This window comes from Delphinus delphis, chromosome 2 (assembly GCF_949987515.2).
Source record: "Delphinus delphis chromosome 2, mDelDel1.2, whole genome shotgun sequence".
In the NCBI taxonomy this organism is placed as follows: Eukaryota; Metazoa; Chordata; class Mammalia; order Artiodactyla; family Delphinidae; genus Delphinus; species Delphinus delphis.
The window spans coordinates 168,225,161-168,241,697 of NC_082684.1; the positions used below are offsets into that span (position 1 = coordinate 168,225,161).

The following is a 16,537-nucleotide window of genomic DNA, read 5'->3' on the forward strand; positions in this document are numbered from 1 at the left end:
GAACATCGAGGAATAACGTTCTTAAGTCTCTCTCCCTCAAAATTAGTGAACAGAGGTAACCATTGTGGAGGAGCAGGGCAAAGTTGCATCTGGAATATTGAATTGTGAAATAGTATTGAATTGTATTTTAAATTATTTCATTATGATATAAATTAATATATATTTATATCTTTCTCCAGGTTACTGTTCATCCCATATTAAAAATTATGAGTGGATAATTAAAAACCAAATAACAGTTCTTTAAAATAAGTAAAATATCTTTAGCAGGATGTTTTGATTGTCCTAAAATGAGAGACTAAATACTCTTTCACTGAATTTTTGCTTTTCTGGTATGGTTTTTACTGAACACATTCATACTATATTCTGAGCGCTGGCTAGGTTTTCCCTGTGATTCATGACTCTAGGAGTAGTTTCTGTAGCACAAGGAAAATATTATACTGTCTACGTATTAAAATGAATGCTACCTAGTTAATGTTCTGTGGAGGGAGACTTTTTCAATTAAGAAAATTTTCGCACGGACATATATACACTACCAAATGTAAAATAGATAGCTAGTGGGAAGCAGCCACATAGCATAGGGAGATCAGCTGGGTGCTTTGTGACCACCTAGAGGGGTGGGATAGGGAGGGTGGGAGGGAGACGCAAGAGGGAGGAAATATGGAGAATATGTATATATATAGGTGATTCACTTTGTTATACAGCAGAAACTAACACACCATTGTAAAGCAATTATACTCCAATAAAGATGTTAAAAAAATTTAAAAAAAAAAAGAAAGAAAAAATTTTCACTCTATGTCCTGGTAGTAGTTTCTTAGCTAAATCACAGAAGTGACACTGAGATACCCTGCTTTGAATTACCTCCTAAGAAAATAAATAAGAACTCAAAATAATGCCTCTTCAATCTTCCAGTGGGAATGATGATGAGCTAAGCATTGGCATTCTGGATATATTTGGCTTTGAAAATTTCAAAAAAAATTCCTTTGAGCAGCTGTGCATTAACATTGCAAATGAACAAATTCAGTTTTATTTCAATCAACACGTGTTCGCCTGGGAACAGGTAAGTTGAGGTGCTTTGTTATATATAGTATAGATGCATGCAGTGTGTGTGTTCTGTGGAGAATTGTACTATGAAGCAGGATCTAAATCATAGATTGAAAGCCTGAAACATTTAATAAAGACCAAAAGAAGATTTCCTTTTCTCCATGCTCATTATAAAAACAAAAACAAGCCCAAAAGCTGGTATGAATGTAGTGTGTCTTGATACGTGATGCTGAGTGTACTCCACCAAAAATCACTGGACTCTTCTCCAAAACTTAGCACGTCTGAGTCCTTGCAAACAAAGAAGTTTCCTTTGGAAATTTAAGTAAGCAGATGTGTCTAGCTCTTTCTCTTTCTGTAGACTGCATAGCTGAAATTCTGTTTGAAATGTAAATATCCATCTAAAATGCATTAAACTTCAGAATTCCAGTTGCTAGGCAGCAGAATGCAAGATAATGGATTTAATGTAAATGCCATGCAACGGTAATTTTGTCACAGTACAATGTGTAATAATGATTCAGCTTCAAAAGTCAGAAACTCACTTGCATTGCATTTGGCAAAACGTTAGTGTTAAAATTATTTAGTTAATCAAGTCTAAAAGAAATAGTAGTATTTTATATCATTTAGTGTGCTATTTCTCCTTTAAATAATATTAAATTGTTTTGTGTTTACTGATTAAAACTGAGGTTTTTGTTTAAATTTGAGATAAATTAGAGGTACATGAACCTCTTTTGCTTCAAAATATTTAGGCTTATTACAAATTTACTTTGAGATCGCATCTTGAAAACAGTGGTTGCACAAAATGTTTGGATTGTGACATTTCTTAGGTCAAAAAAGGGACATAAATTTAAGATTTTATCTGTGTTTGCACAGCTCTCATCTACCCCAGATTCTTGTTCATCACATACTCATTCTCTCACCCTCTCCCTCTACCCCTTCTCCACTCCTCTCCAGTAGCGCCATCCTTTGGCCTAGTTATATGATGAAATCCTTTAAAGTCTTTAAAAACAGAGCCCTTCTCCAGCCTGCTATGTCTGCAGCCATGGCCCTCCCCCTTCCCTTCATAGCCAGGCTCCTTGAAAACATATTCAACCTTCACTGTAATGTATTGATTTCTTCCCCGCCTGGGTACATTGAGTCCGTAGTATCTGGCTACTGGAAGGGCGCTTCTTAATCTCATCACTCATTAGTATCAGAAACATTTTAGTCTCCACATTATTATTGTCAACCCTGTTGACAGATTCCTGTTTCTGGAAAATCCCTCTTTTGTCATCCCTAACACGCTTTCTGTTTCTCTTGCTCACTGATGGGTTCCTCCTTTACTCTTCCTGCACCAGCCCATAGATCAGTGGTTCTTAACCCTGGCTACATATTTGAATCACTTGGGTAAAATCCCGGTGCTCAGATCCTATCCCACACCCATTAAGTCAGATATCGTCGAATGAGACCTAGCTATCACTATTTTTCAAAGGTTCCCAGTCTATTCCAATGTGCAGCCAATTACTGCCCTAAATGCTAGCTCCCAATGGGTTCCATTTTTGACCTCTTCTTATATTCACTAGGAAAGAATCTATTTCCAGTATTTCAACTACTCCCTAAATGCTAGGGATGCTTCAGTCCTCACCTCCAGCCCATGCCTCTCTCTAAACCTCCCCTGATTAGGACAGCTTCCAGAACTTTATCCAGAATTGAACCCATCATCTTTCCCTCCCACTTATATTCTTTCTTAGAGAATGGCATCTCTGTCCACCAGCTTACTCAAGCCCAAAAATGTTATGTTACATTTCATTTCTCATTTCTGAAATCCAAAAAATCAGTGAGACTTATTCTTACTCCTCCCTCCCTTATGGTCCAGTAAAAACATTTGACATTTGACATCACAGTATTTAGTTTCCGTTTTTGCTCTCTCTCACTAGGCTGAAGACTCCTTGAGGTCAAGGATTGTGGGATTGTGTATTAATTCTTTTTGTATCTTCAGAGCCTGACATATAGCAAATGCTCAATAAATATTTATTAATCAACGTCATCTTGCTTTAATGACTCACAGTGTTCACAGAATCCATTCTAACCAGAAATTGAAATAAGTAAATTTTTTTTGGTTTGGACTTTTTGATAGGGATCTATTAGGATTACTTGCTTCATGGGACCAGGTGCGTCTTTGTGTATTTCCCCATCTGAGTAATTAATTAACAACTTGTGTTAGCAGACTTCTATTATTCTCCTCTTTGGGGGGGTTGAGGTTAGAACCTGATTTTATTGGAACTACCCTTTAAACCCGTGTACGTATCTTTCAATAATTATTTGCTTTTCACTTTTTTATGAAATTGTAGTTTACAGTTCACTTTGATTGATAGCCTTGAATTTCATTCATCATCCTAATGCTCTTAACTGTTTTGTCTTTGGGCTTGCTGCAAATGAAACTACTCTAATATGGCTCCTTTAAAAATATCCTTGAGAGGCTTTCAAGACAAAACCAAGTCAAAATTGCCCCAACGAATTAAAAATGTAACTAGGATCCAAGATTATGCAAAGCACTTTGAGGAATTAAGGCCATTCCCAGTCCTTTCAATTGCCTTCCTAGGGTAACGACCCAAGCATCCCTACTTCATAATCTTACGGACCAAGCATTGGCAACTGAGTGATCAGGTCAGTGAATCTGTGCTCTGGTGGACACAGGAGTAGTCGGAGATTCTGTTGGTTTTAACGTGTGTGTGCACCTGTTTGGGTTTCTTTTTCTTTCACTCTGTCACTTACGTGTGAAAGCAAAAATTGTAACTGAGAAATGCTTATGTAGCTGTACGTATTAGCTACCACAGATAAAGGGAGCACATTTACACCAATTTCTATACATAAGAAACAGCTACTTAAGCCAAATCATTAATTAAAATCATGGTCACACTTCTTCTGGTCAAATGTAATCATAGGTTTGACCTAAGAGCTCCTTCGCTTAGTAAAGCTGTTATTGCTTATCAGGAAGACGTAATGTTCTCAGTTTCATGGACATACAAATGATCTATCCAATCTGAGCAAGACACAAACCTTGGGTAGCATCTACACAGATGAAACCACTTCTGGTTCTGCTTTAATCAACAAATATTATCTTTATCGTCAGTCCTACAACATTGGGACATAAAGTTTAGCTAAAGGCGTTTCCTGTTTTGCCCCAATTCTGTTTGCATGTGATGTACAGTAAAGTTGGTTATGAAGGTATTTTGAATATCATTTTCCTATTACTTTCTATTAAAACAATAATCAATAGACTATAGTAAAACATGTTTAGTGAAAGACTTTATGACAGTGACCTAATCCATAGTTTGTTGAGTGGATAGTTTTGTTTCTCAGAATGGTTGCCTCCAACTAACCATTTGTATACCTTTTGAAACATATTCCTAAATCTGGGAACCTCATTTAAAAAAAAAAATTATTTATTTATTTGGTTGCATGCAGTCTTAGTTGCGGCATGCAGGCTCCTTAGTTGTGGCATGCAAATTCTTAGTTGCAGCATGCATGATCTAGTTCCCTGACCAGGGATCGAACGCGGGCTCCCTGCGTTGGGAGTGCGGAGTCTTTTCCACTGGGCGACCAGGGAAGTCCCTGGGAACCTCATTTTTTTTTTTTTTTTTTTTTTTTTTTTTTGCGGTACGCGGGCCTCTCACTGTTGTGGCCTCTCCCGTTGTGGAGCACAGGCTCCAGACGCGCAGGCTCAGCGGCCATGGCTCACGGGCCCAGCCGCTCCGCGGCATGTGGGATCTTCCCAGACCAGAGCACGAACCCGTGTCCCCTGCATCGGCAGGCGGACTCTCAACCACTGCGCCACCAGGGAAGCCCGGGAACCTCATTTTTAACTCACTGGCAGCTATGCCTCTTTTCTTCTCAAAACCTACATTTCTATGGACATAAATTATATTCCTCGTAATCTCAACCCACAACCAAGAGCATCCAGAACTTGTATCTTTTTTCTCCTTACTATCTAGATATTTAGAATGTCTAAGACAGTAGGTCTAGAGTAGTATTGTTTTTCTAATGTGTATAATATATAGCTTCTGAAAATTGTCTGGTTTGATATTTCATTTGAAGCTAATATTTGAATATAACATTGGAAGCTTCCATACTTTTACAGCACTAGAAGAACCATTTGACTTTAATAAAATTTAAAGGAACAATTTATGTCTGAAAACAGTAGTTTGAAAGTTAGATAATAATCTAGGTCCCCTCCCCTGCAAATAGGTGATGAGGAATATGGTTGTAATCTTTTAAAATTCAAGACTCAATCAAGCTCTGCTAAATAAGTTGCAACTGAAAAGTGTATACTTTTCTGTCAACTTTATTAATTCCACAAATAGAGTATTCATATTTCAGCCTTCCCTATTTGATGTGTAGAGCATTATTTTATGCACATTGTTTACTTCCATATTTTTCAAAAAGCTTTTAATTAGCAGTTCAAAGAGCAGCAAACAAGCCATCGCATTTCTAATAAGGGAGGCATCTTTTCCAAATAGCCCTCACACTGAATCTCCATGGTAATTTGTAGCCAAGACTTTGCTTTTGTTGGGTTTGTTTTTGCTTATTTTCTGGTTTTCTTCCATATGAAAGGGAGCTCAATGAACACTAACGATGGATTAGTCCCCCGTGGGCATGAGTTTGAATTGGAATAAATGCCATTGTTCTTTAGGCCCAGAACTCACGTATGATACTACAAAGCATTGCTCTAGAATCCTGAAAATTCACTCTACTTCCTCATATGCCCATCTATACCTAGGATAAGCGTTCTGATCCATTAGTGCAGCACATTTTTCTGACTGTTAACTGAGCTAAAGTTTTTTGGGGTTTTTTTTTTTTTTTTTTGGCTGTATTGGGTCTTCATTGCTGCGCGAGGGCATTTTTCTAGTTGCGGCGTGCAGGCTTTTCATTGTGGTGTCTTCTCTTGTTGCAGAGCACCAGCTCTAGGCGCACAGGCTTCAGTAGTTGTGGCACACAGGCTCAGTAGTTGTGGCTTGCGGGCTCTAGAGCACAGGCTCAGTAGTTGTGGTGCACGGGCTTAGTTGCTCCGCAGCATGTGGGATCTTCCCAGACCAGGGCTTGAACCCGTGTCCCCTGCATTGGCAGGCGGATTCTTAACCACTGCACCACCAGGGAAGTCCCTAAAGTGTGTTTTTAAAATGAGCTATTAATATTTGTTTTGCTAAAATATAGGCATACATGTATATACATATATAATTTATGTATGCACTCATGGGTTTAAAATTAAAAGTCAGAAGTCATCTTATAAGCAGGAAGCTATTTACAGCACGAAATGGAAACAATAACTGCAATTATGGCTCTGGCTTCTCACAGAAACTGATGTGTATGAATTTTATCTCCAGCTGTTCATATCCTAAAGTTTAAAGCTTTTGAGGATTTGAATGTGGGCTCCAACACATAATTTGTGGCAATTACAAAGAACAAAGATTCGTTCAATTACATAGTATCTATGCTTGCAACGTTTTTTATCATCATAAAGTAAAAAGAATCAGTCATCTGGTAAAAAAATATGTGGGTAATTCGAAACAAACCCCTTATAAATGTCTTCAAATTGTTTTGCTTGCAAAGTGTGAATTTTTATCTTATATCCAGCTCTCTTCCCTGTTGCACACGCCATATGTGTGTGATGGTGGTGGCATTTGTCTTATGTGAGCTCTCCAAGGGATAAAGGCAATTTTACAGGCATTTTCCTTAAGCATTAAGACAGCTGTACATTTAAGAAACCCTTGGTATGCAATAAATCTTCCTTTATAAATGCTTGGCCAAATTTTAGGCTACTGTTTGAGATCACACACAAATGTTCCTTAAACTTCTCACCTACTAAGTGAGCATGAAAGCTGGTACCCAAATGAGTAGCTACACGTGGCACATCCCTGCAGCATCTCCTGGCTGTGAGCGGGCCACACTCCCTCTCTGGCTCCCGCAGGCAGCCTCCTGGGCTCCTGGGTCCTCCCCGTCCCTCCCTCAACACCCATGCTGCACTCAGTCTGCTTCTTTTCTATCAGTGAAGTTGGCCAACACCCTGAATGTGATATGAGGATTTGTGGTACTTATTTTGACAATTTGATAATATTTTTAAAAATCTTTTAATTATGATTAAAAATAATTTTGAGTGAAATATACAGTGAGGAGCATCAATCCGTATACGGTTACTATAGGAGCATCAATCCGTATACGGTTACTATAGGAGCATCGATCCGTATACGGTTACTATAGGAGCATCAATCCATATACGGTTACTATAGGAGCATCAATCCGTATACGGTTACTATAGGAGCATCGATCCGTATACGGTTACTATAGGAGCATCGATCCGTATACGGTTACTATAGGAGCATCGATCCGTATACGGTTACTATAGGAGCATCGATCCGTATACGGTTACTATGGGAGCATCGATCCGTATACGGTTACTATGGGAGCATCGATCCGTATACGGTTACTATGGGAGCATCGATCCGTATACGGTTACTATGGGAGCATCGATCCGTATACGGTTACTATGGGAGCATCGATCCGTATACGGTTACTATGGGAGCATCGATCCGTATACGGTTACTATAGGAGCATCGATCCGTATACGGTTACTATGGGAGCATCGATCCGTATACGGTTACTATAGGAGCATCAATCCGTATACGGTTACTTATAGGAGCATCAATTGTATACGGTTAACTATAGGAGCATCGATCCGTATACGGTTACTGTAGGAGCATCAATCGTATACAGTTACTAGAGGAGCATCGATCCGTATACGGTTACTATAGGAGCATCGATCCGTATACGGTTACTGTAGGAGCATCGATCATATACAGTTACTATAGGAGCATCGATCCGTATACGGTTACTATAGGAGCATCAATCTGTATACAGTTACTATAGTTTTCTACATGTAAGATTAGAACATAGCATTGACAAACTGAAATAAAATTTTTTGGTAAAGACATAGACATGACAGTAAAGCAAAAATAGTTTAAGGTGAAAGAGATCCCGGCGTATAGAAAACTACATGTCATCTGAATTCCTAACCGAAATTCCTCCTTATCCTAAACCAATACCTGTCAATAGAATATAAATTTGTAAAATCCTTCATGGCTTTTAAAGACTTTTCAAGGTTAGGTACCACATACAAAAAGTGACTAGATGAAACTTTTCATCTCAAAATGTATATATCTCTTTTTCTGAAAAAGGAAGCTCTTCTAGAGAGCATCATTTAAATCTCCTTTCTCCAAAGTTCTTAAATATATGTAAAATATAACATGTATATTTTATTAGGAATTATGCAAAATACTTTCTCATTAGTTTACTTGTCAAATTCTGAATTAGTGACCTATGTCATTTCAAGTGAATGATGATCAACATTCTCTTTGGCTTGCTATTAACGTAAAAATGAACGAAACCATTGATATCAGCTTTGAATAGAAAATACCGAAAGAAATAGATTTCCAATCATAAATTTTACTTAACATCAAGAGTTTAGATTTTTACAGCATGCATATTTACCACTGTGCTTTCTTCATTTTTAGTTTTTTTTTAATACTTAGCTACTTCAGTAAAATGTTATTACTAAAAATAATATGTATATATAGAAAGAGAGCAAATGATAAAGCAAATGCAGTAAAATGCTAGGGATCGGGGAACTTGGGTAAAGGGTACGTGGGAATTCTTTGTACTGTTCTTGCCCCTTTTCTGTTAGTTTGAAATTATTCCAAGATAAAGAGTGGCAAAATTTCTTTTTTCACTATAATAAACATACTCAGTGCACCTCGAGTACTGATAACACCCTAAATCCTAGATTTTCAACCTATAAAGCCTTTCTCTTAGAGTGAGTAACTTCTCAATGGTTTCTTTCCACGCGGGCAGTATTTTCATGAGTGTGTACACTCATATGAGAAGTTGGTGAGTAGGAATTCTTTTACTAAAAGACAGGCTTCAGGGAATAAATGTGTATGTGGCTTCTTCCCCCTTGTAAATGTTCTGTCAACAGAACGTTTATTCATTTATTCATTAAGTTTTACAACACAGTCAGGCAGTTTTGGCATTCTGAAATGTTAGAACCAGAAGAAACCTAAATAGATCATTTATATTTCATAGATACAAATGACTCCCTGTGACTTGCCCAACGTTCCAGGCTGGTTAGACAAAGCCAGGGCCGGAATCTGGGTCTTCTGATACCCATCCAGGATATTCTCACGAACAAACAAATAAGCGAAGTTCAGAAGAAACAAGGAACTTACAAAGTATTCTCTTGTACAGAAGAAAACATGCTCCATCTAGTTGAAGAAAGAAAGAAGGAAGAAGGGAGAGGGGAAGGAGGGGAGGAAAAAGAGAGAGAGACAGTATTTTCACATGAAAGGCCAAGGAGAATCAACGTAAGTCTGGAAGGAAGGAGACTGGAGAGAACAGTAACACTGAGGCAGGTGGCAGTGGTGACAGAGACTGTGACAGCCGGAGAGCTTAGAGACCACCTAACAGGAAGGATATAGACCTAGGAGATGGAACAACTGAAAAAGAGAATATAGCAAAAGCAAAGAAATCCTAGGATGTAACTTAAAGGTTGGAATGGAAAGGCAGAGAGCATTCTTGCTATGCTCTAAAGGGCAGGAACTCTACCTTTTTCATCTTTATTTCTACCTTCCCCAGTCCCACCTGCCCCTAAATATACACATGGCAGGTGCTCCACAAATGTTCAAGGAATTTCACTATGTAGCATTGTCTGCAACGATCTACACAGAGACGGTGCCACAAACCTAGGCGAACTGCAAATACCATCTGATATAAATCCCATTCATTCTTCTCCCATGACTTGAAGCAGAGAATCATTAAAAAGTGGACTAAACTTATAAAAATAAGAGATAGTGATTTATGACTTGAAACAGCAAACACAGGAGAATAAATATTGAGGATCCTCTAAACCAACTGTTAAAATACTTCCAGATTCTAAACTACCTAAAACTGGAGCAGTGTCAGGTAATGGACTTACCTACATGAGAAGGATATGACTTCATTTCCCAGGTGCAAGTTCAGTGTAAGACTTCAGTGTGCCCTGTTTCTGCATATACCCATCTTGCATGAAAGAAAATACCATGTAAGCCAAACTCCTTGATTGAAACCTTGATTTCGGAAAGCTCTTTTTGAAACTTCAGACTTAGCCAAAACTACCGGATGGTAGTAAAAACATATTCTCCAACAGTAAAATGATAACGTGGTGCTTTGGGGGGATAGGTAAGACCTGTTTATCCTTTACATGATGATGCAGTCTGCTAGGCTGCCTATATACTGTGTATACTTGAAAGTTCCTAAGAGAATAGATCTTAAATGTTCTCACCAAAAAAAAAAAATGGTAATTATGTGATGGGATGGAGTTGTTAGCTAACTCTGTGGTGGTCATCATTTTTCAGTATATAAGTGTATCAAATCAAGACATTGTACACCTAAAACTTACACAGTGTTCTGTGTCGATTCTATTTCAATAAAGCTGGGGGAGGAGAAAGAAGATAATTTCCCAGGAAAGTCACTCAGAGCTCCATTCATTCATGTGTAATTTATTTAACACACCCAAGTCTCCCTAGAGACAGAGGAAAAGGGTACAGAGGGGAATAAAAGTTCTGTCCTCATGGAGTTTTCATTCTAATGAGAGAGAGGGAGGATGAGTGAAAATGCTAGAAATACTGTGAAGTAATTTAAAGCATGGTGGCTGGGACAGGGCAGGGATGGAGAGTGACCAGTGGAGGAATGGGTATTGCTGGCTCAGACCAGGAGACGGGCTCTCCGAGGGGGTGAGACCTGAGTGATACGCGTGGAGCCTTTACTGTGTTGGTGATCCTTGCTGGGCAGTCCACGCTTGCATTTTCACCTGCCTTAGGAGCATGTGGAAGCTTGCAGCCCTATCAGTTTATGGTGGCCACCCTCCCACGCTGCTGTGTGAGTCTGAGGACTCAAGGTAGTAATCTCAAATCCCTCCTGGCCCAAAGTATTTAAGCTTGTTGTTGAGGCCGTAGCTGCGGATGCATCTCCCATAGGCTCTCTTACTGCTATGTCCTTCCACGCCTCACACTCAAAGTTCAATGCAGAACAAGGAGATCTTGTTTCAGGCATGAGGTTTTCTAACACCCACGGCTTCTCACTTCCTTTCTCCTTGATGTATGCTTAAAATGATCCCTTTTTCAAAAGGGAATTGGGGGCCTCTCCACAGAGTAGGGATTATCTATGTTGAACAGCTCAGCTTTACTGTAGTTACCAGCTCTACTCATCTGCTTTAAATGTATTTGTTTAATGTACAGGGCATAGAGGACTTTCTGAGTAGCTACATGAGCTACATTTCTCCACATATACTTAAAAACAACTGAACATTTCGAAATCATTACGGCCATAAAAATACATAATATGTTGTTTCAGGCATGATAACTTTACTAAAAGTGAGTGCTTTGTGAATCCTGAGTAACAGCATTTTTTCTCCATTGGTTTGCCTGGAGATACTAACAAGTATCTTAAAGGTCTAAGCCCATTGTTTTCCAAGTTACTCTGCTCTGTATGACCTGCCACCGAAGCACTCAGCGGATTTTGACACAGGCAAATAGAAGTGACAAATGCATTGATTTAGACCATAACCTTGAACGCTTTCCACAGAAAATATACAAAACCTCTTTTGAACTTTGCAGTTGCCATTTAAGCTATAATATGCTGTCAGCATAATGTGTCTGACAGTCACGTAATTCTAGGTCTGTGTACATCTCCCAAGGTTACCTTCAAGTGAAAAAGCCGTGAAACTTCAAACATTGTTTCCATTTTTTGTACTGGGTAAACTGAAGGTCTTTCAGGTGATCTAACTTGTAGACCAGTGGGTTCTGCCTCATTTTTACATATTAGATTTTGTTTTATTTAAAAATATACATTTACTTTTTTTCCTGGTGACACTCTTGACTGTGATTTCAATTTTATAAGGCCCCAAAAGCAGAGATTAAAACTTTGGCTTATGAAATGCCCCACCTGCCATTGGCTAAATTCATCCATGAAGATCCCAGAAATAAATTCTCTTTCTCTGAACTCCTGTAGTACATCGTACCTAGCATTTATCTATCCCGTGTTACCTTGCATTTTGGGTATTTATTTACAAAACTAATCACTCAAATTTTATCTTAAATTCACTGAGGACAGAGAGTTTGTTTTAAACATCCTTTTATCACCCATCACAGTGCCTTATTATAAGGTGTTCAGTGAAAATATTTAATGAATTAAAGAATATATTAAAATGGTAATGAAAGTAGCCTGTAACTTTCATTTGTGAATGGTGCAGGGCATTCTTCCCCAGTCAGCAATTATTTGATACACTTCCCCAGTAATAGTTGCTTTATCACCTGAGAAAGTGGGGGGAACCCGCCATGTAAGCATCACTACAAGTCCGAGTTCAGAGGTCGTCTATGTCCTGTCTTTTACACATTGCAGCACTGGGGGTGAGGGGGACCCAGTATGAAGGCAAAAGTCATAGAAGCAAAGCTACAGCACAATTCTTCTTGTCCTTTTTGTAAAATAGATCATCAGTATCTATGTTGTGCTGGTACCAACATCTTACAGTAATTATTGTTTTTATTTTATGCATTTATGTCATACTCCACCACAAATGATTACTCGTGATCACCAGATATTATTACCTTGTTAGATGGAGATTGTTACTTCTGTTTAGTAGATGAAAAAACAGAAGTTTAAAGAGTAAGAAAATTCCAAAGGACTATATGGCTCGTCAGGTGGCAGAGCCCAGATGGGAACCTACGTGTTCTTGGTTCTCCAGCCATTGGTTGTTCCTGTGACCCACAGCCGTTCACCCCAAACAATGTAAATGTCATCATGACTGAAAAACTATGTTCTTGAGAGATCCAGCATTTCTGAATTTAGATAAAAGGCTTAAATTGGGGGAAGTGTAACCCTAAGATATACCTAATTAATATTCTATCAATTCTGGAACATGATTTTATTACTGCTCATTAACAACATAGTCTCCTGCATCTGGAAAACTTGAGATGCCTGTAATTCTAGTATAGAAGCTAGAAACTTTTTGTTACTACCCTGAGTATCATCAGTGCTAACTTTAATGAACTGGCACTTCTGGGGAGAGAGAAATAAAATGATACCCTCAGCTTAAGGGCAAGGTCGTAGGGAGTAATTTTTTATCATGTGTGTAAAGTAGAATTTTAGGTAGTTGCTGACAAGTTACATATTGTTCACAAAATTTTAAGTGTTTCTGTACATCTCATGTCCCGTTACAGAATGAATACATAAATGAAGATGTGGATGCTAGAGTTATTGAATACGAAGATAACCGGCCTCTCCTAGATATGTTCCTGCAGAAGCCAATGGGTTTACTGTCCCTCCTCGATGAAGAGTGTAGATTTCCCAAGGCCACCGACCAAACTCTTGTAGGTGAGTTTTAAATTCAGTATGTCTACATAGTTTTCATGTAATACGGTCATGTAGTTATGAATGACTTAAAAAAATGTTTTTAAATATCTAGTAGAGTATTGCTGTGACAAAGCCTGCGTATCTAACTTTGGGGAAGAGGCTTTGGATCTAATACCTAGACCAGTGAATGTTTATAATAGGGTGAAATATTTAGTGATGAATTAAACAAGTTTCAGTATTGGACTTCTCCTTATATTATGGTAGAGCCCCAATCATAGGATTTTATGTTAGAAATGACCTTAGTAATTATCCAGCCCAAAACTAGAAATTGGAGGACAGGGCAAAAGGACAGCTCCAGAATTGGAAATGAGATACCTAACAGGGAGGAAATAAATTCATCTGTGATGTTCTCGTCATTTATCTGACTCACTGATTGTCTATTCTCTCCTCTAGTTGGACGATACTAGATGGAAAAGAAAATAACCCCAACGTGGTGGGGAAATCATTTCATACTAGTCCCTTGATTTTGATGTTAAAATGTACCTTCTAGGACATGAAATAACAGAGAACTTGTGCTGGTAAAACTGTTGTAGACATGCCTGTATGATCCTATTGTGTTTCCCATGTAATCAGTAACAACCTATAGCGCTTCTTATAAAAAAGAGAACCAAAATACCAAATTTCTAGGCTCATGGCTTCACATCCAGCTGTGTTTCAAAGCTCTCTGGACAATCTCAGGTACTTAGTTTCCTCCCTCTGTACCAGTGGTTCTTAAAATGGGGTCCCCAGGCCAGGAACATCAGTATCCCCTGGGAACTTGCTAGAAATGTTAATTTTTGGATCCCACTCCAGATCTGTTGAGTCAGAAACTCTGGGGGTGGGACCCAGCAGTCTATTTTAACAAACCCTCCAGGTGATTCTGATGCTTGCTAAGGTTTGAGACCTGCTGGCCTAAATCATATTGGAATGGTAAAATTCATGATCTCAAGTTTTGCCTTACCATTTATAATTATATTACAAATCTGCTTGTAATAACTATATAAAATTTTCTGTGTTTATTCACTGCACCTTTTCCATTTTATGGTGAAAGAGATGATTCTGTCAGTTGGTTTTTTGGGTTTTTTTTTTGCGGTACGTGGACCTCTCACTGTTGTGGCCTCTCCCGTTGCGGAGCACAGGCTCCGGATGCGCAGGCTCAGTGGCCATGGCTTACGGGCCCAGCCGCTCCACAGCATGTGGGATCCTCCCGGACTGGGGCACGAACCCGTGTCCCCTGCATCGGCAGGCGGACTCTCAACCACTGCGCCACCAGGGAAACCCTCAATCGGTATTTTTTGAGGCTCTCCTACATGCTTGATATTGGAGTTAAATTTTTTTCTACAGAAAAATTTGAAGGTAATCTGAAATCACAGTACTTCTGGAGGCCTAAAAGAATGGAAGTTAGTTTTGGAATTCACCATTATGCAGGAAAGGTAAGAACTCTGAAACATTATAACTGAGTTTCTCTTCAGTCTTTCATTGAATAATAAGGCCACGAAAATTATGGCCCAAAATATTTATAGATGGCTGTAATGATATAAAGAGTACATCTTTCTGATCCTGAGGTGTGGCTTGGCATGTGGTTGGCTGCCAATGGGTACCTATTTTTTTCTTCTTTTAATGATAGCTGAGAACCTTTTGTATAAACTGCCTTCTTCAGACTTGAGTTGCTTCTCTGTCCATGGCAGCCTTTGTCTTTCCTCCTTCCCAACAAGAGAAGGTACCAGGCTGGAGGTACGGCCAGATCCCTGAGCTGATTAATTAGAATTAACTGATGGACTGTCATGCAGTCAGAGGAAGCAGTGTTTATGCATTGGTGGATACACTTCCTACACCAGAGCATACCTCAGATATGCCATCCTACATATGGAAAGAAACCCAGGAGACAGTTTCTTTCCCTTCTGTAGAGAATAACAGGTCTTTCCCTCACAATGATGTTATAAATATTGGAGGACTAAGAAGACATTCCAATCAAGAAGGAATTCATAGACATATACAAGCAAAATAAAATACCACAGAACCCTGAGCGTTCTAGTCTAGTAGAACTTCTGTGTCAGTCAGTAGTCCAGACTTTAGTCATTGAAAACAAAATCTACCTTAAATATCACAGTTATAACCTTTCTCATGATTTTCAGCATGTGATTTTCCAAATAAGCCTACTTTAAAATATTCGTTAAGAATTTCCTATGATCATTTTATCCAGTTCTTTTAAGATTAATTTATTTATTGCTGGCTGCGTTGGGTCTTCGTTGCCATGCGCGGGCTTTCTCTAGTTGCGGCGAGTGGCGACTACTCTTTGTTGCGATGCGTGGGCTTCTCACTGCAGTGGCTTCTCTTGTTGTGGAGCACAGGCTCTAGGCACACGGGCTTCAGTAGTTGTGGCACGCGGGCTCGGTAGTTGTGGTGCATGGGCTTAGTTGCTCTGCGGCATGTGGGATCTTCCCGGACCAGGTCTCGAACCCGTGTCCCCTGCATTGGCAGGAGGATTCTCAACCACTGCACCACTAGGGAAACCCTATCCAGTTATTTTTAACAACTGTGTTAGTCTTTTGGGCTGCCATAACAAAAATACCACAGGCTGAGTGTCTTAAACAATGGAAATTTATTTCCTCACAGTTCTGGAGGCTAGAAGGCCAAGATCAAGGTGCCAGCACAGCTGGTGAGGTCTATTTCCTGGCTTGCAGATAGCTGCCTCCTCCCAGTGCCTTCATATGGCCTTTTCTCTGTGTACGTATGAGGGGGTGAAAGAGATCTCTGGTGTATCTTCCTCTTCTTATAAGAACACTAGTCCTGTGGGATTAGAGCCTCACTCTTACAGTAAACTTCATTTAACCTTCATTACCTCCTTAAAGACCTTGTTTCCAAAATACAGTCACATTGGGGATTAGATTTTCAACATATTAATTTTGGAGGGACACAATTCAGTCCATAACCACAGCCACATTGGACCATCCTACAAAAATCTTTGGGTTGCATTGATCTTTAAAAATCTTAAAATTATTTAGAAGTGCCAGAAACACACACACCCACAGTGTATTTAGAC

General features: G+C 39.1%; 1 protein-coding gene across 1 annotated transcript in view; it reads left to right on the forward strand.

The window, feature by feature from the left end:
* MYO3A (myosin IIIA) overlaps nucleotides 1–16,537 on the forward strand; it is a 170,355-nt gene that overhangs the window by 99,065 nt on the left and 54,753 nt on the right. Inside the window, exons 18-20 of the mRNA XM_060003164.1 lie at nucleotides 910–1,057; nucleotides 13,323–13,476; nucleotides 14,839–14,927. Of these exons, the coding sequence (XP_059859147.1) occupies nucleotides 910–1,057; nucleotides 13,323–13,476; nucleotides 14,839–14,927 (391 nt within the window). The remainder of the gene's footprint in view (nucleotides 1–909; nucleotides 1,058–13,322; nucleotides 13,477–14,838; nucleotides 14,928–16,537) is intronic.